The sequence below is a fragment of the Cheilinus undulatus genome, linkage group 16, assembly GCF_018320785.1.
Source record: "Cheilinus undulatus linkage group 16, ASM1832078v1, whole genome shotgun sequence".
Lineage (NCBI taxonomy): Eukaryota > Metazoa > Chordata > Actinopteri > Labriformes > Labridae > Cheilinus > Cheilinus undulatus.
The window spans coordinates 12,168,829-12,194,697 of NC_054880.1; the positions used below are offsets into that span (position 1 = coordinate 12,168,829).

The window sequence follows — 25,869 nt, forward strand, 5'->3', positions numbered from 1 at the left end:
AGGATGTCTGGAAAAGCCATGATTAAAATTCCTTGCTCTGTTTAACAGCACTTGGAAAATGCTTGGTGAAAACTACATTTTTCATAGAAGGCTAATATTTTTGTCCTCATCTGACTTGAGTTTATGTTGTTATTTTAAGTGTGTATGTAGAAATGAAAGACGCTGAACTCAGATGGACTTTTTTTGGGTCATTTATTCCGCATACAGGTGTTTTGGAAACAAAAAAAAGTGAAGAGACCTTAAGTCTCACCTCAGCATGTTATGCAAATCATTATACAGACACAAAAAGGTTGAGATGACAAAACAAAACGTAAGTCCAAAAAAACGTGTAGAAAGTTGGACAACAATGGGCAAAATGGAACCAATGAGCAGGAGAAAACACATGAGACAGTGTGATGTTGTCACATTGGGGAAAAATCTTAGAATAATTAAAGAAAAAGGCGTCAGAAGAGAAAAGGAATCTAAATAAATGGAAGCAAATAGCAAAGGACTGGAGGAAATAAGAGAGACATTCATTGATTAGTGATTAACAATCAAAACAGATGTCTTTCCTCCTTTTCCACTTTTAAAATCAGAACAGTAATATAGAACAGGTAATCATGAGGAGAGCAATATTAACATTCACAGAAGGAAAATGCACTACACCTGATGTATAGGGATATTTTAAGCACACGACTCCTCAGAGTTACACTCCAAGTGTCCAAGGGTCACAAGTTATTCAAGATTATTTTTTATTCAGGATAAAATTACCTTTCAGTTATGTTGGAACAGCTTTGCACCAAAGCCCTCCCTTTGTATAGGCTTTTTTTTTTGTTTAAAGAAGTGAACTATAATAGTGTCGGGTTTGACTTTAAAATCTGACCTTTGCTTTTCTATCAGGGTGAGTTGCCAAAGGTGGGACATTTCTTGGATTTTTAAGGGGAGAAATGGTTTGTGCCGGTCTAACTTTGCCACAGTGAAGTGGAAAAGGTACAGAGGGAGCAAAGCTGAATTTTGAATAAAGATGTGTTTGGTTTAGTTGTTACACTTGAATGGGAAAAAAGAAAAGAGGAAACACTGGTGGGAGGAAAAGTGAAACGACTCATGGTGTGCAGCCTGTGTGGGCCTGCAACCATTCAGATCAATGCATTATTTCATGAACTCATTGTGAAGTCATACTCATTTACAGCTACAATCTATGTTTAAACGAAGAAAGTCGACAGAGGTATTCTGCAGAAAAGACAGATTACATGAAATGTCGTTTTTTAAATAAACAGCACAGGGTGGCAGGAATTTTAATTGGTAGTTTTTTTTTTATTCAGATGGATTGATGTTCTATAAACTGCTTTAAAACATGTATTATTGAAGTGTTATAATAGGCCTCCTTTTTGAATGTTAAAGTGTGAATACGTGGTCAAGTTAATGATGCAATGACCCAGACAGGCTGCAGGAAGTTGTTAAGAGACGGATGACTTGGTGGGAAACCAGCATTCACTGCACCTGAGTCAGACTCTATTGGACTGTAACTGTAGTGAAGCTGCAATCAGGCACAATTTCACTTGGAGAAATTCACTGATGTTGTGAGGTTAAAAACGATAGGAGATAGGACAATCGTGGGTTTTTGCCACTTGTTTAAACATGATACAATGTAGATGATTTTAACAACTGAGAATACGGAAAAAGTACCCAGAGTTCATAGCTGCCAGAAAACAACGCAAGACAGCAGCAGTGATCTGGGAAAATTCACAGGTTGGCTAACTTGGAATATGAGTGACAACTCTCTGAATTGCACAAATTCACTGGAAAAGTTTCGGTACTGAAATGTTGCGGATGCCTTTGTGCAACTTAGACATTATGCAGGAGCTTACCTGCATTTTCAGTCATTAAGACCAAGTAATTACCCCAGAAAAACAAACAAACAAACAAAAAAAAAACCAAATTGGCTGCCTGGGACTTGTACCTTTGTTGTCATGATATCAAAACAGGTGTCAGTTTCTTTTGATTTATACTAGTATTGTATCAAAATTGAAATGTAGGTCTTGTGTCAACCCTATGACTCACTTTCCTTATATTTACAGTAGTGAATACTACTTTTCAGCTGCTATAAAGCATTTAATATTTCAGAATTCATAATGAAAAGTAAATCCCAGTTTGCTTCCTTAAGTCGCTGCTCCTTGGAGAGCCTCAGGACTCTGTCAATCAAATACCAAACAGTTTCAGAGCAGAGCGGATGGTCCGAAGCAGGTAATTTGGCTAAAAAGCAAAAATGTCTTGCCTTGTTCTACAATAAACAGTAGTAAAATGAAAGTGAAATTCAGCCTGATTGCACTGATAGTGGGAATGCATAATCTGATGTTGATACTAGTCCCACACTTCCTCAATTTGCTTCAATGTTTATGACGTTATGCTTGTGTGAGATAATGTCCCAGTGTTGTGCAGGACGGCTTTTTTTTTTGCTGAGGAAGGAGGGAGCCAAAAGGAGGTTTTAGATGCTAGAGATCATTACCTACTTTAAACATCTTTAAATCCTTTCTGACTCATGGCTCAGCACTGGGAAATACAGCAAAACACACCAACTAAACCAATTTACCAGTCATAATGTAGCAGTATATTTAGTAATAGTTGATAGCAAAGCCAGAGCAGTGCAGTCCTACCTTTGAATAAAAGCCTGAAGTAGGCTTTAACTTGTTGACTGAGTTGGTTGTACTGTTAGGTTTCCACCAAATCTCTCAGAAATTATTTTAAAAAGTGTTTAAGTGAAGCAATGAGGCGTAATGAAGAGACAGCTCAACAAAACAGAACCTTAATGAGGTAAAAGGGGAGAGGCGACACAGAGGTTGTTTTGATTAAAACAAAGGGAATGTTTTGTGTGAGTCAGTGTTTCTCCCTCTGAAAGTCTAAGACTTGTGAGTGCAAGCACTTGGTTATGTTTCATCAGATCAGTGTGTTGTTTGCAAAGCAGATGTTTCATTCGGCTTTGTGTATCAAATCATTATGAGTGCGTGTTGTCATGCCTGTATGTGTTATATTGTTGATGTGTGTAGAGGTTTGGGGTAGATGGGTGCTCATGGCTGTTTCCTGTGGGACAACGGCAGATTGAGGGTTGGGAGGTCAGTGTCTCAGAGGGTCACAGTGGGGAACGAGATGAGGTGAGGTCAGATTCGGGGCAAATACTTGTTGATAAATTCCCTTACATCCACCATCTCCTGCAAGAGAGAAAACAAAAGCGACCATGAGTGAAGAAAGACAAAAGCTGCATTTTCACCAAGTGGCTCCATTTGGTACAGTATGCAATTACTTGCAATTCCATGGTCAAAAGTTGTAAAGGTGCCAAAATAACTGATCCATACCGTCCTATTTTTCTGCCTAGTGTACTCATCCGACCCTAAAGAGTGGAACTGGGCATACTGTAGTGTGCTGATTGGTCAAAAGTATCTTCACTTTACGTGCAACAGCCGTAATAATGGACTAACACAAATTGTGCCATGTTTTGTACGAATCTGAACAGCTTATCGCCCTAATTTTTTCATAAACATAAATGTAAAGAAAACACTGATATACTATTCAATAAACAACCGTGTAGGGTTCTGGTTAGATGAAAATCACAGTTCGAGTCAAGTCAACAAGTTACAAGCCGTAGTAACATTTTATTTAAACCACAGAGAACCTTCTCCCATTTGAGAGCTGGTTTCATTTTTGTGCTACTTTCGTTGATGTTTAGTACACTTAAAAAAATAAAAATGGTACCAAATGAAGAGATGTATAAGAGCTTAAAGACGTCTCTTGTCACTGGGTTGAACAAAATTATCGGAATCTCTTGGAGCCAAAATTCCCATGAGCAATAAAGGAGAGGCATGGCTGTGTAGACTTAAGCTGGATCAGAGTTTACAGTACCAAACCGTAACAAAAAGACTGAACCAAACAGGACCACTTGATGGAATCACACTGAAATTATCATGAACTTCTGGAGGTAATTTTTCACGACAGCTCTATTCAAAAATAATGCTGGCTGACAGCTGAACATTTGGTTAAAATTGAAGAATTGCATTGGCTCCTCAAATCATTGAGAATTACACAAATAGCATCATGAGTGAGACAAAGCTGAATATAAAGATGGGCAGACATAAAAACACCTTGAATGTAAACATGGGACTTACAACAAACAGATTCAGATTTATTTTAAAAGGATAAACACAAAGGAGGTGGAGGAGTACCTGAGGACAGGAGCTGTGAGAGAGGTTTGGATACGTTTTGAAGGTGATCAGATCAGGGTTGACTATGCATCTGAGTGTGTCGTATGTCATGGTACCAAACTGCGCCGGGATCATGCAGTCAATCTCGCCGTGGCACTGCAAGATCGGGATGTTCTTGTTGCCGCTAAATGCCTGAGAGACAAACACAACAGAGTTCAAAAGAATATAGTAAGCAAGACAGTTAAATAAGAAATCCTCTAATTTTGTTTTGGACAAGGTTTATCTACAGTGTGGGTTAAAAAAAGAGGTATGTATGACTTCTATCAGATTGAGACCGTACCGATGGGAAACTCTTGTGAAGAGGTAACCAGCAGCTGAGGGCCACCACACCGGCCAGCTGATGCTGATAGGTCAAGGCGGTATATAAGGACAAAGCCCCACCCTGAGGAGAAAAAAAAAACGGAGAGAGCAGAGTTAATTATGCAAGTCTTAATTTACAATTCATAGTTCATTATGATCCAAGAATTTCTATATCACAATGCAAAGCCCTCACCTGAGAGAAGCCACCGAGAATGATTCGGTGAGGGGGTATCCCATTTTTGGCTTCATGTTCGATTATGGCCTTGACTATGTGGAAACCAGAGCAAAATATGAGTCACTAATAAAATACATACATTATTAATGCACGTCAGAGCAACAGCATATAAGAGTGATTGTCAATAAACAGTTGAATGGGCGCGCCGGTGGTCAAGTGGTTAAGGCGCATGCCATATACGCAGGTGACCCGGGTTCGAATCCGGCCCGTAGCACTATTTCCTGCATGTCTCTCCCCTGTTTCAGACTCTATCCACTGTCCTATCAAATAATGGCAAAAAGGCCAAAAATAAATATTTAAAAAAAAAAAACAGCTGAATGTTATAAACTGAAGATTTGATGTAAATGAGTCAGGAGAAACTTGGCTTATAGGGCAATGGACAATGAATTTGAGTATCATTCATGGACATGACTTTTCTTCTCTATTTACAGGTTCTACATAAAGGTATAGGCAGGGATTGCAATTTTCAGCAAGTTTATTGCTTTGGTTTCCATTTTTAGTTCATTTGTAGTCTAAAAAACCCCGGCCAATCATATGTCAGCAGGCAACAGTGTATACAGATACTAGGGATGAATCTCGTTTGGGTTTTTCCCAATACCGGTACTAAATTGATGTTTTTAATATGGTGCAGGTACCTAAACAGTGCCTGATTCAAAACTTTTAAGGGGAAAAATGTGTTGAAAGTCTGCGGGAGAATAAAAGCTGTCTGGTTTAACATGGGATATAAAAGGAAACCAGTGTAATTCAAAACATGAATCACACAAGTTCCATAGAGATCTTCAGATTTGGCAGGGTATCAAGATGAAGTCTCAATATCTCTGTTGTTATTTGGTCCGGTGGGTATCAGATTTGTTGGTACCAGTATCATGTTGATACTCATCCCTAGCAGATACAACACTCTGTGTTGTCAACAATAAACCAGCAAAACTTAGTCCAATCTGACAATTCAGCTACCATTAGCGTTTTTAATGATTTACTTGTGTCTATAAACAGAAATCTGCATAGAAGTGCAGCTCCTGCCGTCAAACCAGCATTTCCATAGCTTAATCCTGATCATAAGAATGATTCAGAGGTAAAAATTCTGTCTTCTACTATTGAGGGACCAGAGAACAATGAGAGAAAATGGTTTCAGATGAAGAACAAATATCTATTTAGCTAGCTTTATTAGCCCTGTTTAAGTGTTACATGGTAATAAGGTTGGTAGCATTCTGTTAAAGGAGGTGGGACATGACCTTAAATACTTTAAAGCTGATGTAGAGCCCACTAAGAGCTTTAACATCATTGAAGACCGCGCCTAGCTGCTAGTGTCAGTGTCGTTAGCTGGTGGCTAACAGTATATTGTTCTTTGAATGCACAGTACACACAAACAGCTTGCATGGCTCAGCGATATCTGTTTTAAAACAAGTTTATTTCAAGCGCAACATTAATTTCATGGATATGGATATTTAGAAAAGTATTCTCATACATTTTAGTCCATTGATGTTCAGAAATTCTCACTTAAATCCATCAATTAACACAGGTCACCTCTTCAAGTCAGTAAATCTGGGATTACGGATTATTTCAGATGAACTGAATTCCTGATGGAATCATACAGGAAACTGAGAGATTAAAACATAAAAAGTCACATATTTTGCAATCATCTGATTAGTGGTACAACTGTAAAAGGCTCAAGTACCAGCGCTCCAGAAAGACACTTCGGAAAATACAACTTATAACATATTAATATTTAGTTTAAGATCTGATTTTTAATAATGCAGTTTGCATACATGTAGCTGAATTGAAGGTTATCTGCTTTCAGATAACAGCTGTGGCTGGTAGTTAGCCTCTAGGAGAATTGAATTTGTTCAACTTCTGTTGTATCACCCCAAGATCTACACATAATGAAATTTAGCCACCAGCTAAATTCTGGCATTTTTCAGACATGTTGGGTGAATATGCTCAATTTACTGGGGTGGGTAAAGAAAAGTAGCCTAATCCAAGACAGTGGATTGTTTAAAGGAATAAATTAAACTCAGAGTGGACCTATAAGCTCACTAACAGAAAAACCAGCCTCATCCTCCCTGTGTCAGAGCTGCTATCAAATGGTAACAGCTGTGTGCTGGCATGGTTTGACTATATATGAGTGGTTCACCACTATCCACTAAAAATGTGTTTGAACCGATACCTGGCTAGTCAGAAGTCCAAGAAAGTTTAACAAAGCTTGAATTTTAGCGGGAGACTACAGAAAATGTGCAAAAATGTAATATTCTAGCGTTTCTGACTTTGTGCAGGAAAATGCCTATGAATTTACAGTCCCTCTGGAGGAAACACAGCAAACATTTGTATGGTTGAGTACAGGACAAATTGGCCAAAAAACAGGGTTTAAAATGAGCGACAGTTAGAATAATTTGTGCAAAAATCCTCTCGTATTAATTAGCCAACAACTTAACAACAATAAGCCTTGATTATTACATTGTACCTCATTAAATAATGCTGCTTGTTGAAATAGAATTGCAGGTAAATATCCACCTGGCACAGTGGCAGGTAGACTTAAGGGTTTAATTTCAACCTTGGTAGAGCCACATGGATAATAGTTCTGGGAGTTTTCCCTGCTCTTTCTTAAATGTTTATCAATAATCTTAGTCAATCTCGGCACCAGATGGCCTTGTGTTTATGTCACATATCCCACAGAGAGAGGCTATGATCCTTGAAGCAGACAGTCTGAACCTTGGGACTTCAGTGACTGTTGTTTCTAAATCTCTCATCTCCATTTGAATTTCTATCCTGTTCTCCTCTACAGCTAAGGCATAAAAGGCCCCCAGAAATCTTTAAACAAAATTATCAGTTAGTCAGTAGTGTGTTTATTTGCATCTGGAGTTTGATACAGTCTCTGTAGGGTTGTTGGGAGTAATTTAGAGATTCAAAAAAAAAAAAAAATCAAATTCTAAAATAACAACTTAATTTTTAATGCCATGTTTTTTTTTATGTTAATTTTGGTAGTGATTAGCAGGAGAGCTGAAATTTGTTGATGATTCAAAATGCTAAATTGTTGTTTTGGAGCACCATCTAGGGGATAGAATATGTATAACCACATGCTGATGTTCAGGCTTTTACAATGATTACTTAACAACCATAAGTTACTCAACCACACATTTTGAGCAGAATCTTATGCCTCAATCAACACATCAAACTAAAAGTGCTATAAAAATGTAAACTAAGTGGTCCTTAGATTTTGATTTATTAAACCATGTCTGTCTTAATTTATGTTCTTGAAGACAACTTTGGTAAACAGTTATTACAAACATCAAACCGTGACCTAAAACAGCATATTTCTCTCCTCATTTGTCTTATATGAAATAAAAAAGGCAATAGGCATGTTATAAAGATGAAAAACTTGATTTCCGTTGGAGGAGAGGTCTTCTATCAGACTCACTGTTTTCTGCTGCCCTCCTGATTCCAGACTCGTCCTCGGGGATGTCGGGTTTGAGGCCCATGAGGTCAAACCTGCACACAGACACACAGAGGCGACCATGGAAACAGATCAATAGATACAATCACAGTATTGTTAATGCCAGTATGGGGGCCCTATTGTGGTTTCCATGGAAACAATGGCAGCCACTGTTGAGCTAAAAGGCTGTTTCGAGTGTATCGCCAACTCACCACGCGGGCATCGACGCCTTCATGTTCAGAGTGACGGGGATTGAAGGTCTGCAAAAGAAACATTAAAACAAACATTTTAAAACAGAACTAGAAACAAAATTACTTCAGGAAGAAGACCAAACTATAAGAAAACGCAGAGAAATTGTGTTCTTTCTGTTAAAAAAATCCTACATCATCAGTGCTTTAACTTGGAAAACAAGTCCCCACTACAAACTTCAAGAAAACAGAAACAAAAGGATATGATAAAGAAAACTTCTTAACTTAAATAAACCAGTTAACTCATAGTCTTTCAGACTGATAATCTTCATGGTTTTTGGAAAATTGTGACTCAAATCTCCTAGATTTTTCCCTGGAAACTGCAAACAGGATAAACCTGGGCAGCCTGCACAGTATAGCCTTCCTGCTTAAGAATATTCAGTGAATGTTTCATTTTCTTTTTTTTTTTTTTCGTTTTTTTTTTTTTTTTTTTTTTTTTTTTACACATAGGCCTAAATCAGGGTGTCAAAATGTGTTTCACTGTGGGCCACATACAGAAAATACAGAAAATATACCTTACCTTTTACTGTACAAAAGGTTATTAAATCAGTCCAATGTAGGGTAAGATAGGCTTAGTGACTGAATACGCTTGATGACAAGCAGTAGTGCTTAAAGATTTTTAATGCAATACGCTTTGTAAATCTGACCTTTAGAGGTCATAAGTGCCATTCCTACCATTATTTGCTGCTGTAACCTTTTTGTTTATACTCATCAGGGCACCTATGAGTTTAGGTATTTTTGTTTACATGGTCTAAGTCTACACTTTACATCGTCTTTACGTTGATTTAGTCACGATAAAAGAATGTCAACAAATTCTGCTAGACAAAATGTTTGTTTACAGAATTGACACAGCAGCACTGCCTAGTGTGAAAACTAAGAAGTACAAGACAGTCAAGCACAAGCTCCATGTTCTAGGGTGGGCCACATTTCATTTTAGTTTCAGAATTTGCTGCAGGCCAAATACAAACAGAACACAGGCCGCAGTTGGCCCCTGGGCAATACTTTGGACACCTCAGGTCTTTAAAATCAGATTAATTAAATAGGTTTGAGTATCAAAATCTGGTACCTACCACATCAAATTACAACACATATAATGATACTTCATTTCTATACCTTTCATAATGAGTTAAAGGTAAAATATATATAACGGAATTGTGTGATTTATGCTTAAAGTTATATTGGTTTCCTTTTCTTATCCCATGTTCGACTAGCATCTTATAAAAACGGTACCCAGACAGCTTTTACTCTCCTGCTGACTTTCAACACACTTTCTGTTCTCTCAAAAGTATCAATTCAGGCACGTTCAGGCATGAGCACCACATAAAAAATATAAATTTAGAACCGGTATTAGAAAAAAAACGAACGAGACACAACCCTGTTATTATTTTCCTTTAAGAAACTCTCCTCTTGCTGTACTTGTTATGTGTGTCTTCAAGTAGTATCTGCTGTGGAGGTCATGAGGGAGAGAGCGGTTTGCTGCTGTGTCTCCTCTTAAGTGTAAGTGTTTGATATGATCTGTGAGCTTTTTTCTTGCGCATTTTAACTTAAATCCCAGAAATACTTGCTTTATTTCCCTTATATTACCCTCCTTCCAAGGCTCTCCATTATTGTTGTTTTGACCTGTAATTACCCTGATATGTTGTGGTATAAAGCTATGAGTCACTCCACAGAACTACATTAATAACACCAAGCGGTAAATTACTTCGAGACATGACATATTAAATATGACAGAAGGATCTTTGAAGAAAAAGACTTACGCATGGGGGCAGATGAACTTGACATGAGACGGCTGGATCTCCGTCAGAGTCTCCGCCCACCCGTGCCTGACAGAAAAAAGAAAGGAGAAAGAAACTCTTTGATTGCAGTTGCACATAACAACTTCACCAAACCCGTGAGGATTACAGCTTAGTACAATGGGTTCAGTTTATTATGTAGTCTACAAATACAAATCACCTCTGCTCTGGTTAAAATGACTTTGCACTTGTGGAGGCTCACTGACAGTTTAAAATGAAGTTAAGTGAACCACAAACACTGAGGGCTGATCTGAGAGCTTTCTACAGAGATGTGTTATGGGATTAAATCACTGGTTCTCAACTAGTGGGTCAGGACCCTAAAGAGGATTGCAGAGCTGTTTTTGGTGGGTTTCACGGTCAGGCGTCTGAATACTTTTGTCCATACAGTGTATTGACAGTGTGAAAAGAATAAATAATTGTCAGTTTTCTTTCTCTGGCCATAACAAGATTTAAATTAAAAAAAATTGTAGACAAGATTTTGGAATTCTGGATGTCTGGATTTTAAACCCAAACCCCAAAGGCATTTGCTCAGCCACAGTGAAAAACGCACTGAAATTATTCTGACTTTACAATACACTTTCCTTTTGCGATGATGATTAGGTTTAAAGTTCTTGCTGCGAAAAAAGATTTTCAATCATTGCTATTTTAACAGAGTTAATACCAAACATAATTATGTGTGAAATAATTAAACCTTCAGCTGAAAAACATTAAAACATTTAGAGATTTAATGGATTTCCAATGATGCAGAAGAAATGCTTCAAATCAAATTTAGCTGTCAGTGTAAAACCAACTGACTTGAATTGATATTATTTAAAAGGAAAGATGCAGCATAACAATGGGTGGTGGGTAGAGAGAGACAGCAGGATGGGATGTGCCTCCTACCAATCAGGGCTTGCATGAATGGCATGACACTGGTGACCACAACAGTGCCATGTACAAAAGAGTGAAGAGGCAGAATAAGAATCTAAAGTGGGCTGGCATGAAGATCAAGCCTGTTAAATCCAGAAGCATCACAGTATCTAGAGGGAGGATAGCCGAGATAAGTTTTTGGTAGATGAAGAAGAAATCCCATCGACTGGGGAGAGGCCAGTAAAGAGCTTAGGGAGGTGGTACAATGTGGATCTTAGTGAAAACAAGTGCAGCAACCTAGGAATATGTAGCAGAGGGATTAGGAAGGATTGATCAAAGGTTCCCAGGGAGGTTGAAGTTATGGTGTTTGCAGTTTGGATTATTTGATAGACTGATGTAGCGTCAGTTCAAGTAATACCTATTCAAAAGGTAGAGAGGCTGGACAGAGTAAATAGTTCTTATGTTAGGAAAAGGAGGAGCACTTTGGTGCCTTAGTGGTGTGGCACCACATAAGAAAGGGATACTCCGATTCCTACTCACTAGCTTAAAAGAAGAGTTCAAGTGTGTGAAGGTTAGAACAGGGGCAAAGACAGAGTAGATAGTAGCGTGGTTCCAGATCCAACTAGATGGAGGAAATTAACCCAAGACAGCACGCTCAAAGTCACTTAAATCACCTTTCTTCTCCACTATGATGCATGTTTCAACTTTAGCAGATCATCTAAACCATGTGCAAAAAAGCATTGGTTTCTGCTATGTGATTGTATTGTTACAGGGGTTATCAACTTATTTTATACAAAGGCCAGACTTTTAAATTAACTAAAATAAAAAAGAACTGGTCCAAATAACATGTATAGGTATTTGTATTTTCTTAAAAAATCTAAGTACTTTTCAAGAAATTAAGCTCTTTGAAACCTTGTGCGTTGCTGACGATGCACTTTTGAAGCCCACTTTGCATTACCATAATTACACAACTGTTTATGTTATTGGAAAAATTCAACCCTTTTCTGAAAGCTGAGAAATTGTACTTCACAGCCAACATGAAGTTATTACTGTAATTTCACCTTTCTTGCTAAAATCTAACATAAAGTTCCCCCTTTTTTTGTATTTCTTCATTTTCGACCGTTAAAACACTCTTTACATGCAATAAAATATAAAAAAACTGACATATATTATATTCTAGAATAATGGTGGAAAATGGGCAAAAGCACTAACTCACAGGACATTTTCTGGGCTTTTTATGGTTAGAATAAGAAAAACAGTCCTGAAACGCAGGAGTTGAAGGGTTAAGCTGGTAGATAAGTCCTTATTGCCCATGGGCAATCAAAATATTTCAGCTGCATATTTCTAGGACTGCCACATTGTCCATCACTAGGTTTGGTCCCGATTGGTGAAAAAACAATTGAGGAAGTAACCCTTTTGTTTCGATTCTCAGGCAGGAAAACCACAGTCTCAAAGAACCTGAAGTAAAAAGTCGACACAGAAAACTGCAGATTTAATCTGAACTGGACTGATAAGTACTCAATTATCATAGATCATATTTTTTCATAATAGTTGACTGGTGGATTTCTGCAAAAAAAAGAAACCAAAAAAACAAAAACAAAAAAAAACCAAAAACAAAAACAAAAACCCTGGTCAAACATTGAGCCAGTCTTCATAAAACTGTTGAAAAAAATCTTGGTCTTTTAGGGGTTGCTTTGATTATTACAGTGATTTAAACACAAAGGATACTAAAAACCACATCATCTTTTTTGCCTTAGATTTTCTGAATTTAATCATCTTTTGGGGCCAGATGGGGAGCCTTTGGGGGGGCCTGATATGGCCCCCGGGCCACCAATTGAGGATCCCTTTGTTATTAGATATATGTGTTAATGAACAATTGAAGAGGGGTACCTCATAAACTGATCAGAGAGTTTCAATTTATACCTAAACTGTATATCCAAAAATAATTTAGAAATTTCAAATACAGCAGTTGAGAAAATCATTGTTCTTTGAAGTTTATATGAGATTATAATGTTTCTGTGGCCAACATTAAACAGTGATGACTAGTAGTGCTATGAAGCTAATTACATAACAACTACAAAAAGTGTACATTATGACCAGTGGAGTCTTCCTCTTTAATATCTAACATAAAAAATGTTCCAAGAGTTACTTTATCCTGGGAACAGTTTTGTATTTGGTGTATAAAGTCTACCAGAACTAATAAAAAAGGTATTACATAAGGATTCTCTGAAGAATATATTTTTCTTCATCTTTTTTAATAAAGACAGAAAATAACTCACCCTGTGTCTCCTAGTCCATGAAGAAAGATCACCTGAAAGACATTCAAATAACACAGGTGAATTTTTATTTCCTCATATTTTACTCTTATAGTCACGAAATATATTTCTAAGCATTTCTCTTAATCACAGGCATGTCTGAGCTTCTGAAAACTATTAATCACTTTGGATGAACTCATTAAATATTCAGTGCAGTGTGTTCAAATCAGTCTTTGAAATATTGTTTTATCAGGTTACATCACTCTTGTGTACACATTGCACTATTGTTACATGTGTGCAGATTTGATGTTCTTGCCAGGATTAGCTCTGCTGCCAATTTCCACACACACTTCTCGCTGCTGAGACACCATGAAAGGAAATACAAATTATTTAGAAAGCTGGAGATTCGCTGCTCACTGGCTGGAAATCAGAGAACAGAAAAGAATGTTTTTCTTAAATGCTGGATCTAAAAGAAGTCCACAGCTTTGATCCCATTTTTAACAAATCCCTTCACTGTATCTGACAGCAGCTTCTGTAATTTTGACTTTCAGAGTGAGCTGAGCTTCTACACATGATGCCTTAAGAGTGCACTGTACCTGTTACATCACCTGTTACTGGTGCAGCTACAGGTGTGGCTCAGGATTACAAATGATGCAGAAACTAGCAAAGATTTTTTCTGTCTTCAAGTTTATCAAAAGGCCTAATTAGTCAAGCCTGAAAAAATGTTAGGCTGAATAACTTTCCTTCACGAATATTTTAGACAGATGTGGTAGCCTCTAAAGACTACACAAATTTATTCTGTCATTTGAAAATGAGAAAAAAGGTATATTTACAAATTTTGATGTTAACATCAGTATCTGTGATTACATCTGCCTAAATCAAGGCTGTTAGTCGCTAGTTTCTCAGTTTTTATAAGTGCAAATATTGCAAGTAGGAACACTTCATTTCATAAGGTCTGTAACAGTAAGAAAATAATCATTACAGGTCTCCTTTACTACAATTTCACCAGACTCGGTGATTTAAAAGTAAAAACACTGGAGGAAGCAGCTTCACAGAAAACAAAAATCAATAGTTCTGCTTGACTCTGAGACCAACAGAATATCCAGTGAGGGGGCTGTTAGCTGAGCTGTAGTTAACATAATTCTACAGTCCTGTTTCGCTGGCTTTTCCAATCAAGAAAGTTCAAATTTGGAGGCTAACAGGAGCTGGGTTTCCATGGCTGCTTTCATGTACCTATACATCTGCTGTGTGATCAGCTTTTTGATTCATCATGACAGTCAAAATTTTTGAAGTGTTCTAACAATGATTTATTAAACCCCTTTTGCCCTCCCCAGGCTGTCTTGTGTCTCCTTCAAGCTTTGACCCTCTACCAGAGGCCTGGGAGTTTTAGGGTTCTACGCAGTATCTTCACTGTTCTAGTAGTCTCCTCTTCTGGACACAGATCTCAGATGTTGTGCCTGAAATCTGTTTGAGCCACTCTCCCAGTTTTGGGGTTACAGCAGCCCCCGTATTCCAATCTCCACAGGTACCACAGTTGCCCTAACTGCTCAACTCTTCTCTAGCTGTTCTTTGGTATCTCTCAGGCTTCTCGTGTTTTCTTTCTGATATTGGTGTCAATTGGATTGCTACATCTATCACCACTGCCACTTTCTGCTGTTAATCAACCACCATCAAGTCCAAGTTGATCAGCCACCACTTGTTTATCAGTTTGGATCTGGAAGTCCCACAGGACCTTGGTTTGGGTGATGCTGACCAACTTTGAGGGTGTCCTCCATCTTGATCCCAGGACCTCCAGTCCATAATCAGCACAGATGTTCCTGTGAACTATTGGGGCTTTTCCACTACGGCTTTTAGCTGCGCCGAGCCAAACCAAGCTGTGCTGATTTACATTTCCATCACCAGTTCGACCGTGCGGAGCCGCGCTCAAATGACCCAAGCAGGCCAGCCCCACCTCAAAGCGCGCTGCGCTGACGTCGAAGCGCTTCACGGGGTCCGATTTGCTGGGGGGATTTACCCCCTCTGCCACTGATACCCCTCCATGATAAATTTTCACCCCACGGGGAGACAGGGAGATATGTTTTATCCCTCCCTCTGCTCCACTCTGTTACAGCGGTGTCAGCATTCACTGTATGACCTAAATATATATATGAAAACAAGACCAAAAGTCTAGATTTTTGTGCATACTATGGTCCGATATGCGCATGGCTTCTCACAATGATGAGTGAGATCAGGAAGAACCAGGCGCAGATCCAGATTACACCTTTTTCTGCACCTACTAATAAAAAAAGTTTGACCCATTCCCCTTCTTATAGACGAATAAATTCAAGACTTAAAAAAAAAAAAACACTTAAAATCTTTATAACATTTCGCTTATGACGGAGTCTGTCTTTAATTCATTCTGGCGCTAGTAAAGCATACTGTTCTCAAATCCAAAAATATGATTGTGTTCATTATCTGCCCTTTAGAGACCCACATATCAATAATAAAGAGACTGTTCTCTAACTTACATGCAGGAAAATTCTCTCCTTTGATGATAAGCGTGAATTATTGTTTGTTTACTGATTGTGGAGAGAGAGAAAGAGGGAGAGAGCGTAAAAAGAGCAGCTTGCAGCATCGTCAGTTTACAGTTTGATTTTTGCTTTAAAACGTTGTAAAGTCATTCAGAGCAGACAGTGTAGAGAGATCAAGGAGGGCTCAAAACACTACGTCATCAGCTCTAGACACGTCCTCAAACCAGTAGCTTGGTTGTGGTGGAAAAGCAAATCCCCTGCTGCGCTCAGTTTCAGTGACGAGTCAAGGCGAGCCACGCCATGTAATGGAAAAGCTCCATATGCCATCCACTTGGTTGTGGTGGTCCATGCATACCTTGCCAGACAGCACCTTACACTCTGCTGCGATGTGCTGAACTGTCTCAGAGGCAGCTTTGCAGTCTGCACCTAGGGGGGGGTGTCTGATGTGGTAGTCCCCAGCATCTATTGATCTTACCATGATGAGTGCCTCTGTGTTATTGTTCAGCCCAGCTTTGTCTTGCCATTGGTATGTCTTTCTGATATCAGCCACTTCTTTAATTAGGGGCTAGTCCTTCCCGGACAGCTCCTCTAGCTTCTTATCCTGCCACTCTGCCAATCTGGACATCTTTTTAACTGGAACCTGGCACCTTTACGCTCCCATCTTTTGCTTCTGAGTGCCCATTAAATGCTCCCAACACTATCATGTGGTAAAAGATTGAAAAAGAACGCCATATGGTTTCATGTTTCCACTCACCGCCGCAGTCTCCTTCTCCTTGGCAGACACCGTCACAGCCTCGGTGAGCAGCGGCACAGACATGTTGTTGCCACACATACACTGTAGAAGATGCTGCAGACCGGAAACAACAGAAAAACCCACAAAAGAATCAGCATTGGGCAATATATCAGGTTGTTATTTTTCAGAATATCTCTTCAATATTTGTGCATCTTCACATTAAGCTGACATAACAGAGATCATTTAGAAATCTATTCAGAGTTTAATGGTTACATCCTGCTTCTCTGTGCAGCTTCTGAAGTATTTCTTTGATGGTTAAATGTTCTTAATAATATAAACCTTAATCAGCTTACACCTGAGGTTCTGGAGTCATTTGATTGCATCTAATTAAATTCATGAAGACTGGTTTCTCTGGTTTTTAAATCTGCAGGATAAGCGTACCATACACCTCATAAAAGCAAAACAAGGACATTATTTCCACAAGGGAGCTTTTAGTTTAATTTAATAATCCATTAAAATCCTGCTAAATAATGTCCCTGGACTGTCCAGCTGGGAAAAAGACAAGAATGTCTAAAATGTTCATGTTGTAAAATGGTCGATATAGCAGCTTTCAAATATTTCACAGAGTTATACGCTTTAAAAGCAGCTGTGGGTGCTTGTAGAAATATGCTGCCCTGGTTTTACCTCTCAGACAATATATAAGCTGACATAAATGCCAAATTATAATAACACGTTAAACCTCCTCTAAGTATGTGTTTGATATGTTCTCAGCAAAATAACAGGCAAAATAGTGGCTTTGATTTTGTGAAACAGGGTGTTGCAATTCAGCATGGAGCAAGGCCAAACATATTAAAAACTGAAGCTGACTGAAAAAAAGAAAAGCTGTCCTCTTTTGATAACAAGCTGCATGTTTATGTCGTTATTTTTCTGTTTGATTTATTTCAACTACATGTTCAGAACCATTACAATATTGTATGTAAAGAGTTTAAATCAAAGCAGCATATATAAAGGTGATGGAGCCTTAGCGAGGTTTTAACATAGTTTTGTATACAGGTAAAGTGTTTGTGCTTGCAGAATCACATCCAGTGAAAGTCTGAATTATTGATCTTATTGGCTTTGGTGGATGTGCACCCAGAGTGCACTTCAGCTATAACACATTCAGTACTAGAATGATGGAAACGTATAGAAATGAAAAGTTTTCCATTAAACTGTCATCTACTTTAGTAAACCATGTAAGTGCTCTAGATCAAACTTCCTTGTACAGTTCTGCTCCCCTTTACGACAGCTCTGAGTGGACGTGGATAATACAGAGTTTCCAGCATTCAGGGATCTTCACTGCTGCCCAAAACAAATTTCCACCTTTGTCCCTATCTGTCCATAATCACCATCGTATGTGAGAAAAAATGTTAAGAGAGGGAGAGAGACAACACCACAATTTAGAATTTAAGTTGTCAAAACAAAATAACATTGGTCTGTTTTGATACCACTGCAACAAAAATTATCTCCAGGAGGTTCAAAATTTGTGCCCCAATCAGTGTATAAAGAAGATTTCTAAATGAAAGTAAAAACAGACACAAATTTGATACACAAGGCAAAATAAAAGATATACCTAAAAATAACATTCAGGGCCTAACAAATATTTCCTCTTAATAAACCAAAAGAAGTGTCTGTTGTGATTCTTCTTTGTGCAATTTCATTTTTTTTTTCAAGTTCAGGATATTTTGTGGGTGCAGGATGTAAAGAGAAACTAAGGAACCAGGAGTCATGGCCATCTCTCTTTTCTATCTGTCCTAAACAGAAACAAGCTTGAACATGTGCAGCTATATGAGACACCAAAGAGACGCATTTGCCAACTGCTGAATTAAACAGTGTTAGGATAAAGGCAGTGATGGAAGGCAGACTGGAGAAGCAGCAGGAATCAGGAGGCACATCTTCAGCATCATACATATATCAATATACATCGATGAATTGTTACACCTCTAGAAATCGAGTCACTCTATTTCATCGCTCTGTTTCAGCAACAAGACACAGGCACTCGATTGCTCATTGCTGTGCACAGCATCTCTCTCTCTTTCTTAGAAATACGAATGTCTATGGCTTTTCATTTTTGGTCTTGAAAAATGCAGAACCAGGTCCTTACAGAACCAGGTTTCATTCTTCACACAGCACCACTTATCGTGTACTTTGCAAAGTAAGGATACTTCAGTATGTTTTAAACAGACACTCCATATTTTTTGATGAACAACAGTATTCAAAGTGTAAATGCTTTGAAAAAAAACTGCATTTGTGTCATAAGGAGGATATTTAGTCTATTACACTTTGCCAATGTATTTGTGACATCATGTATGAGTTTTAATGTGGGTTTGGTAAATGAAAATAACAATATTTACTGCGTGTAGGGTGCCTGGGACATTTTTACTAATTTCATATTCAAGTTTAACATTCTGGTATCATGACTGCTCTACTGAGGATGAGATTAAGAAGTCCATACCTAACTTGTCTTTTGGTGGGGGAAATAAAGGAAATGAAGTGTAGGGTTAAATGTCTGCTTAGGGCTCCTGTACATGTGAACCTGTTTGCCAGGTTGTATTCAAATTCTGTAGCCAGTAGAGCTTATTCAAAATAGGAATCCTGCACACACTTATAGCCATGTACTTTTACAATGTGCAGCTGAATCTGTCATGTTATTTTTTCAAGTAACCAGAGACAAAGAGCAGCTCACTGAAGGTCTGCAGGCAAAGCTAAACATACTCATAAACACATACACACGCACAATGAACCTAACCCACAACAGAAGTCAGCAGGTTTGTGTTCATGTGTTTCTGAAGTCAGCCTGTGATGCCACTCATTAACCAAATGAAGCCCTCCCTCGCTCTCTGTACCGTCCACATTAGTAAGACGGCTGCAGACGTTCATCCCTCTGCACCGTGAGTCACCTGTCGATAAGAGACGTCAGATCAGGTTGTTGTTTTACAGTAAAGGCTTTCACTCCTTAATGCCCTTTAACTCTGTGATGATGTGGGCCAGGAGGACGAGAAATCAGACGAGTCGGGCGGGTGAGACAGCGTGCAGTCTGATTGGTAAACAGACGGCGAGGAGACAGGGAAATGTCTCAGACATGGAGGTTAATGTGTAAACCTCGAGCGGGATTATCGTTGGAGGGTGTTAAAATTCCACCGCTGTTATGGCAGAGAGAGCCAAACGCTGCTACGCTCTATGTGTTTGCTCTGACAAATTATCTTCTGAAGGTCATGTTCACTGAGAAAATACATGGAAGCAGGTGATAAATGTGCAGTTTAACATCCCAGAGTGTGGACAAAAGAAGGTTGTTTTTGCCCTGCATCCTGACCTTTGATAAAGGAGTAATAGCAGAATAAAAACATTGCAACGTTGAGAAGCAGGAAACTGTCTTTTCTGTGCTGCACAGAGGTGCAGAATAAATGTTAAAAGAATCAGAGGAAACATTTTATCAGTAGTTGGAGGATTTTAAATGTTGTGAACACACTTTAGAGTCATGTTGTCAAATTCTTAAGCTATGATATGGTTCTTGAAACAAAGGCAAGCAATATTGATATATATTCACTGCCACAGCAACAACAATAAAAGGAACCAGATATTGAGTATTTTATTGTTCTCAATTACCAAAAATGTAGGTTTACTCATTCAAACTATCCAACTGCAAAAATCTGTGCAATTAAATCGTTGCTCTCTTTCTCCTTTGATCAGTACTTTATCACTTTTGGGTGAAATACTGATCATTTTGACAACCTTACTTGTGAGATAGCTAAACTGTCCTTTGATTATTTCCATTTATGGGACTTTGGAAATATGTTTCTTTCCAATGCATTGTCTTAAAGTTGGAGTTACTGAGTTGTTGCTGGTCTAGTGGTGGTATTTCTTGCCCCATGTGCTGAGGCTGTGGTCCTCTGGGTTCCGAGTCCAGCCAGAAGCTTCTTTATGTGTCATATCCCACTCTCTCTGCCTGATTCTAACTCTATCCACTATCCCAGTGGTTCCCAACCTTGTTTTGACCATAGACTGTAGAAAGAATTGGACAAACCCCGTGTGACATCAGCCATCTGCTTACAATATGCGGACTCAAACGGCTCTTGAAGCTAATCCGCGGAGGCTTCCATATTGAAATCGCGGTCTCAACCAAACTTTGGATCAACCTAACGGCCTGCCCACCAAGCGTGACTTCCTGTCAGCTAGCTAGCATTCTGGTTGACAGAAACAGAACCTCTGCCTGCCAAGCTATCTGTCAATCAAATGAGATGCGCCAATCACCGTGAAAAGAGGTTTATCCTAAATATAATCCAAACGATCGTGGTACAAAAAAATTCACCCCCTGTACAGAGAGAGCACAATAAGACACTAGCTAATGAGACAGGTTTGGTTTTTTGAACCAGGCTGTGAACCAGTTTATTTCTAGTGTAAAAAACAGCTGTTTAACATGTGTCCAGACAGTACTTCCGGTGTTCCTGCAGCCAGCCTCAAGTGGACATTCAAGGTATTGCAATTTTTTTGCACTTCTGCATTGGCTTCATTTTTCAGGACTGGAAGTTGCGGCTTGGTTTTGACATAGCTGGTAGACGCTCATGGTCAGATTCAAATGTTCAAGGCCAGAGATACAGTGCCAGCAAAAAAGTATTTGTCCCCTTTCAGATTCCTGATTTTTTTTTTTTTTTTTGCATATTTATCACACTTAAATGTTTCGGATCATCAAACCAATTTAAATACCTCACAAAGACAACCCAAGTAAATACAAAATGCATTTATTAAGGGAAAAAAATCCAAACCTATCTGGTCCTGTGTGAGAAAGTAATTGCCCCTGAACCTAAGTGAAGTTGACTGAAGTTTGTAGTATAAAACTGTATTTGTATCGTATCTTTTTGTACATAAAACTCCAACATGTGCTGTGTTGCTTTGGCAGTGCTGTGTTGGGAATAACAAAAATTTGTATTTATCAGATGGTTTAATCTGTTAGTGAAGTATACATTAGCCATGGGGGAACATTTTACTACTGTATTTTAAAGCAGATTTTTAAAGCAGGTTTTTCACATTTAATGTGTTCTCAGAGTGTTGTATTGGTGCTTTAAATCAAGTAAAGATGTGAGCACTTCCTCCAGTTTTCTACCAAGAGACCAAGCTCTGCCCGACACCTCAGCCTGATTCTGTTTGACCGAATGACACGAACAAACTGTGATGAGATTAAAAATGTGCGTCACAAGATGTTCATTCAGCCACTTTAGTGCGAAAAGTCTTTTAATGACAAATGTAATTTAGCAGCATTTAAAAGGAAACATCCTGAGCAGCACAGATAATGTGACTAAAAGCAGAGAGGGGAGGAATAAATAAAGATAAAAATAAGAGAATAAAGAGACCAGAGAGAAGTGAAGGAGTGCAGGAACATTGGACTATCTGTTCCAACAAGTAGGGCAAACATCCAGGAATAGCCAACATATGCAAAGAGGCTGTTAATCACTTTTACACCCCTTTTTTCAACCTTTATTGTTCAGCTGGTTAACAATGACCTGCACTGCACACTACCAGCACAAAGCACTATGTTGGTTTAATGCACGCTCCAAGAAACAAAGGCTCACTCTCTGTGCATCTGGAGGAGGCCGACGGTTATAAATAGTGTCCCACTGTGTCCAAGCATCAAGTCTGATTCACGTTGAGTTAAAAAAGTATTTCAAGTAAGGACTTACTCATGAATATGATGATTTTTGTTTGGATTTGAGTATCAGAGCATCCCTCCACTGTGCTCTCCTCTAACAAATGACTGGACGCAGCAACAGCCTGATTATTAATGGCTCCGTGATTTTCCACAGACCTTAATAATGAATACTCCACAGGCAGTAATAATGATTATCTAAGTTGTAGATGGAAATTCACTAACAGTTCATGGACCTACAAGGAAGACTTTAAAAGGCATGGAAAGAAATGAAACAGGTTCACTGGGATTCTGTCGAGGAGAGGTTGGGATTGCTTTTAAGGTTTTGAGAATGATTTCAGGCAGTTAGATCCGCTTTAAAGTCTTCATTCATTTAAATCATTCATCAAATACTAAAGCAACAATTTGCTTGCTGTATCTACCAGTAGGTGTCTTTATTCCAAAGAGAAAGTCAGCATTTTTTCACTATTTCAATTATACAAACTCGAATTATAAAGAACATAGTATTAAAAAGTACTCCAGCTTCAACATCTTCAGCCATATTTCTAACCAAAAACGCTGTTAGAGGAAGAGAGTCATATCTGAACTGCACAAATCTTGAAAAACTGTCCTTATTTTGCAGTTTAAACAGTGTGCAGGATGCCTGCTTTTTTGGATATCTTCAAAAACTACCCAATATTGGATAGCTTGGAATTTGAGTTTTGTGTTTTGGTACCAAAAAGGTTATCAATACCATTTGATTTTCACTAGACTGGCATCAAAATTTAAAAATCAAATACAACAACCCTAATACCTTAAGTCAACACAGTCCTACATCCTTTAATAAATGATTTCTTAATCAGTTTTATTTGGCAACTGTGTGCAGCCAAATTGCTCTAGCAGGGCTGGGATTAAGAGCCTTTAACTAGGATGTGATAACCAGGTAACTGCTGTACTTTGAGTAAATGTTATGAGTTACTTTCCACCCCGGCTCTTAAGAAATATCTTTATATTGGAAATAAAGGTTTATCATTGTATTCTGAAATAGGTGGTGCTGGGGGACGTTAGGGGGGTACAGAAACTTGGGAAGGAAATGGAACAAAAACAAAAAGTTAAAAAACACGCCAAAAGATACATTGAATGTAATACATTTATCCATAAAAAAGGGGGGTATGCCCTAAAACATGGATTTTCTATTACAATAACCGATTGATACTGATTATTGGTAAGAAATAAAGGCTGTTTGCTTAAAAAAAATACAGCTTGGATTGTATCTAAAATAAAGGACACATATTGAGCAGGTCTTGTTTATATCTGGTATTTTCCATCATAATGTACAATTGGAGAAGTTTTGTTGATTTTTGTCGAGTAAAACTATGATAAGAAATATTCAAGGGCTTTTAACCATGAGGAAGACTAGACGAAGACTAGCTAAAAATGTAGGGGTTTGCAATATTATCAACATAATATCATATTAACAGAAAAAAAGCTTACAAGTGAATTACTATATCAGCAGACGTGAACATTTCTGCAGATATTTTCAACCAATATTTTGGCTATCAAAGTCTGCCTTTGTCAGCTGTAAATATTGACCATCAGATAAATAAGTTAGAGTGGAAGTTTAGGCTGGACTAACAGACCTGCGTCAACCTTAAAGTCTTGTGTTTTTCTAATCATTTATTACACTTTTTTTAGAAACTGACATTTGTTGCATTTTTTAAATTCTCTTTTAATTAGGCCATTATGTACTACATAACATCTGGACTTTGCAAATCTTCACATTATCATGTCTCTTTTTTCTTTTTTTTTCCCAACTACAAACTAACAATTGTTGAATAAATAAAAGAAAATAAAAGATATAAATGAATAGCTGAAAACAGGATGCTATTACAACCCCTGACTGTAAGTCACAAGGCTTCAAAGTACAGATTTCACTTTTTTTCCTCCTTAACTAGTTCGTGTAAGAACTGGTTACAGTTCTGTGTGCTTGTTCAGTGCTTAAGAAATGACATTTTACATGTAGAGCAGTAAATAAAACAAGAAATAAAAGAACACGACAAGAACAGATGGTGATGATCATCTTAACACTGTGGCAGTGATCCAAGCCTACAAGAAACGTGTTCAATTTTAGGTCTTAACTACAATTAAATATCCACGCTGATACTGTATCGGCTAAAATTAATTCAGAAATACTGCTATATTAGATATCAGCAAAAATCTAACTGTGCACCTCTTTTAAAAATACATCGTTGATGACAAAAATTCTGATGAAAAGTATGTTTAGTTTTTGTCAAGGAGCTGAAACTTAGAGAAAAATGTAATTTACTTTATGCCAGACTCTCAAAATCCATGATATGAAACTAGAAGCCGTTTAATCTATAGATTTAGACAAAGTTTGACATAGAAAATTAATGCCGTTTTAGAAATTGTGCTGATTCTTTCTGCTATTTTTTACTAGGTCAAACGAAAAATTACCCAATACTGGGTGCCAAGGACTTGTATTTTTGTTGCAGTGTTATTGAAAACCAATGTTGTATCAGAGTGGTGTTGATTTAGTGGGGACAGCAATGGTCCAGCTAATGCAAAGACGGCTGAGATAACATAATACAAAAGCTTTGTCGATTTATGGTGGTACAAAGCAGGAAAGAAAACAAGACAACAAAACCGGCGCATGTCTTAGAGCAAATCACGAGTCTCCATCCTGCATGACTCCAATTACATTTAAGTCAAAGATGAAAAAACAGAAGCGTGCTGCAGTCATACACTCACAGTAACACCCGGCTGCTGCACACAGACCGCTCTTTGCTCGGTGGCCACGGATGGCTGGCAAACAACAGGATAATATGCGGCACTGAGTGACAGGCATCCCCCCTCCTCCTCCCATACACTCACACCATCCGCCAGCAGCTATCCCCGCTCCGCTGGAGGTTAATATCTCAGCTAGCTATCAGAAGTCGAGACACAACCAGGAGAAAAGCTGTAAACGACAAACGTCGAGCAAATTAACGGCTAATGTGATCAAATGAATCTGATCAGTAACGGTCGCTGAAGCAGAGGAAGCGGGCGGAGGGGGTGTTCAAGAGGAAGGGGACAATGAATGGTTGAAGCTCGGCTATGTTATTTGACCCTTCATCATTCTCATCCTCGGCACTGATGGCATTCAGCTGAGGAGAGCGCTAGAGTTTAATCCCGGTTTAGCCGCTCTCACATACACAATAACCAGGGCTAGTGGTAGTAACGTAAAGATGCTAGCTAACGTCGCGCACACATTAATTGTATTGTCTTCTACCGGTGTTCATCTACGGCTACTCCAAGCTAACCTCGCCGAGTGAATTCGGGCTTTTGCCAAAGGTCTTCTCCCACAGGACACCTCAAACATTATAGTGTTAAAATAAGAATCAGTTTGGACCTGGATAGAAAGGTAAAAATTAAACCTGCGGCCCTCTAGCTAATACAAATTCATACACTCACCGCTCGCTGTCCCAGTTCTCGACGGAACGGAACTTCCGCTACTGTCCGCACACAAGCAGGGGGCGGGAATGGAGCGTGGTGACGTCAGAGCCTTGCAACGCCCTGCCGTGGATCACGACAACGCTGGTGCAGAAAATTTCTCATCACGACTATTTTCCCC

General features: G+C 38.5%; 1 protein-coding gene across 1 annotated transcript; it reads right to left on the reverse strand.

Annotated features, from left to right (window-relative positions):
* Positions 1–175: 175 nt before the first annotated feature.
* On the reverse strand, positions 176–25,762 carry lypla2 (lysophospholipase 2). Its single transcript, XM_041808755.1, has 10 exons — positions 25,710–25,762; positions 16,604–16,696; positions 13,364–13,395; positions 10,200–10,265; positions 8,407–8,454; positions 8,180–8,250; positions 4,726–4,799; positions 4,513–4,614; positions 4,194–4,364; positions 176–3,185 (listed from the first exon to the last, which is right to left on the reverse strand). The coding sequence occupies exons 2-10, from the start codon at positions 16,679–16,681 to the stop codon at positions 3,135–3,137; spliced, it is 693 nt and encodes a 230-aa protein (XP_041664689.1). The 5' UTR covers positions 16,682–16,696; positions 25,710–25,762; the 3' UTR covers positions 176–3,134.
* Positions 25,763–25,869: the final 107 nt, after the last annotated feature.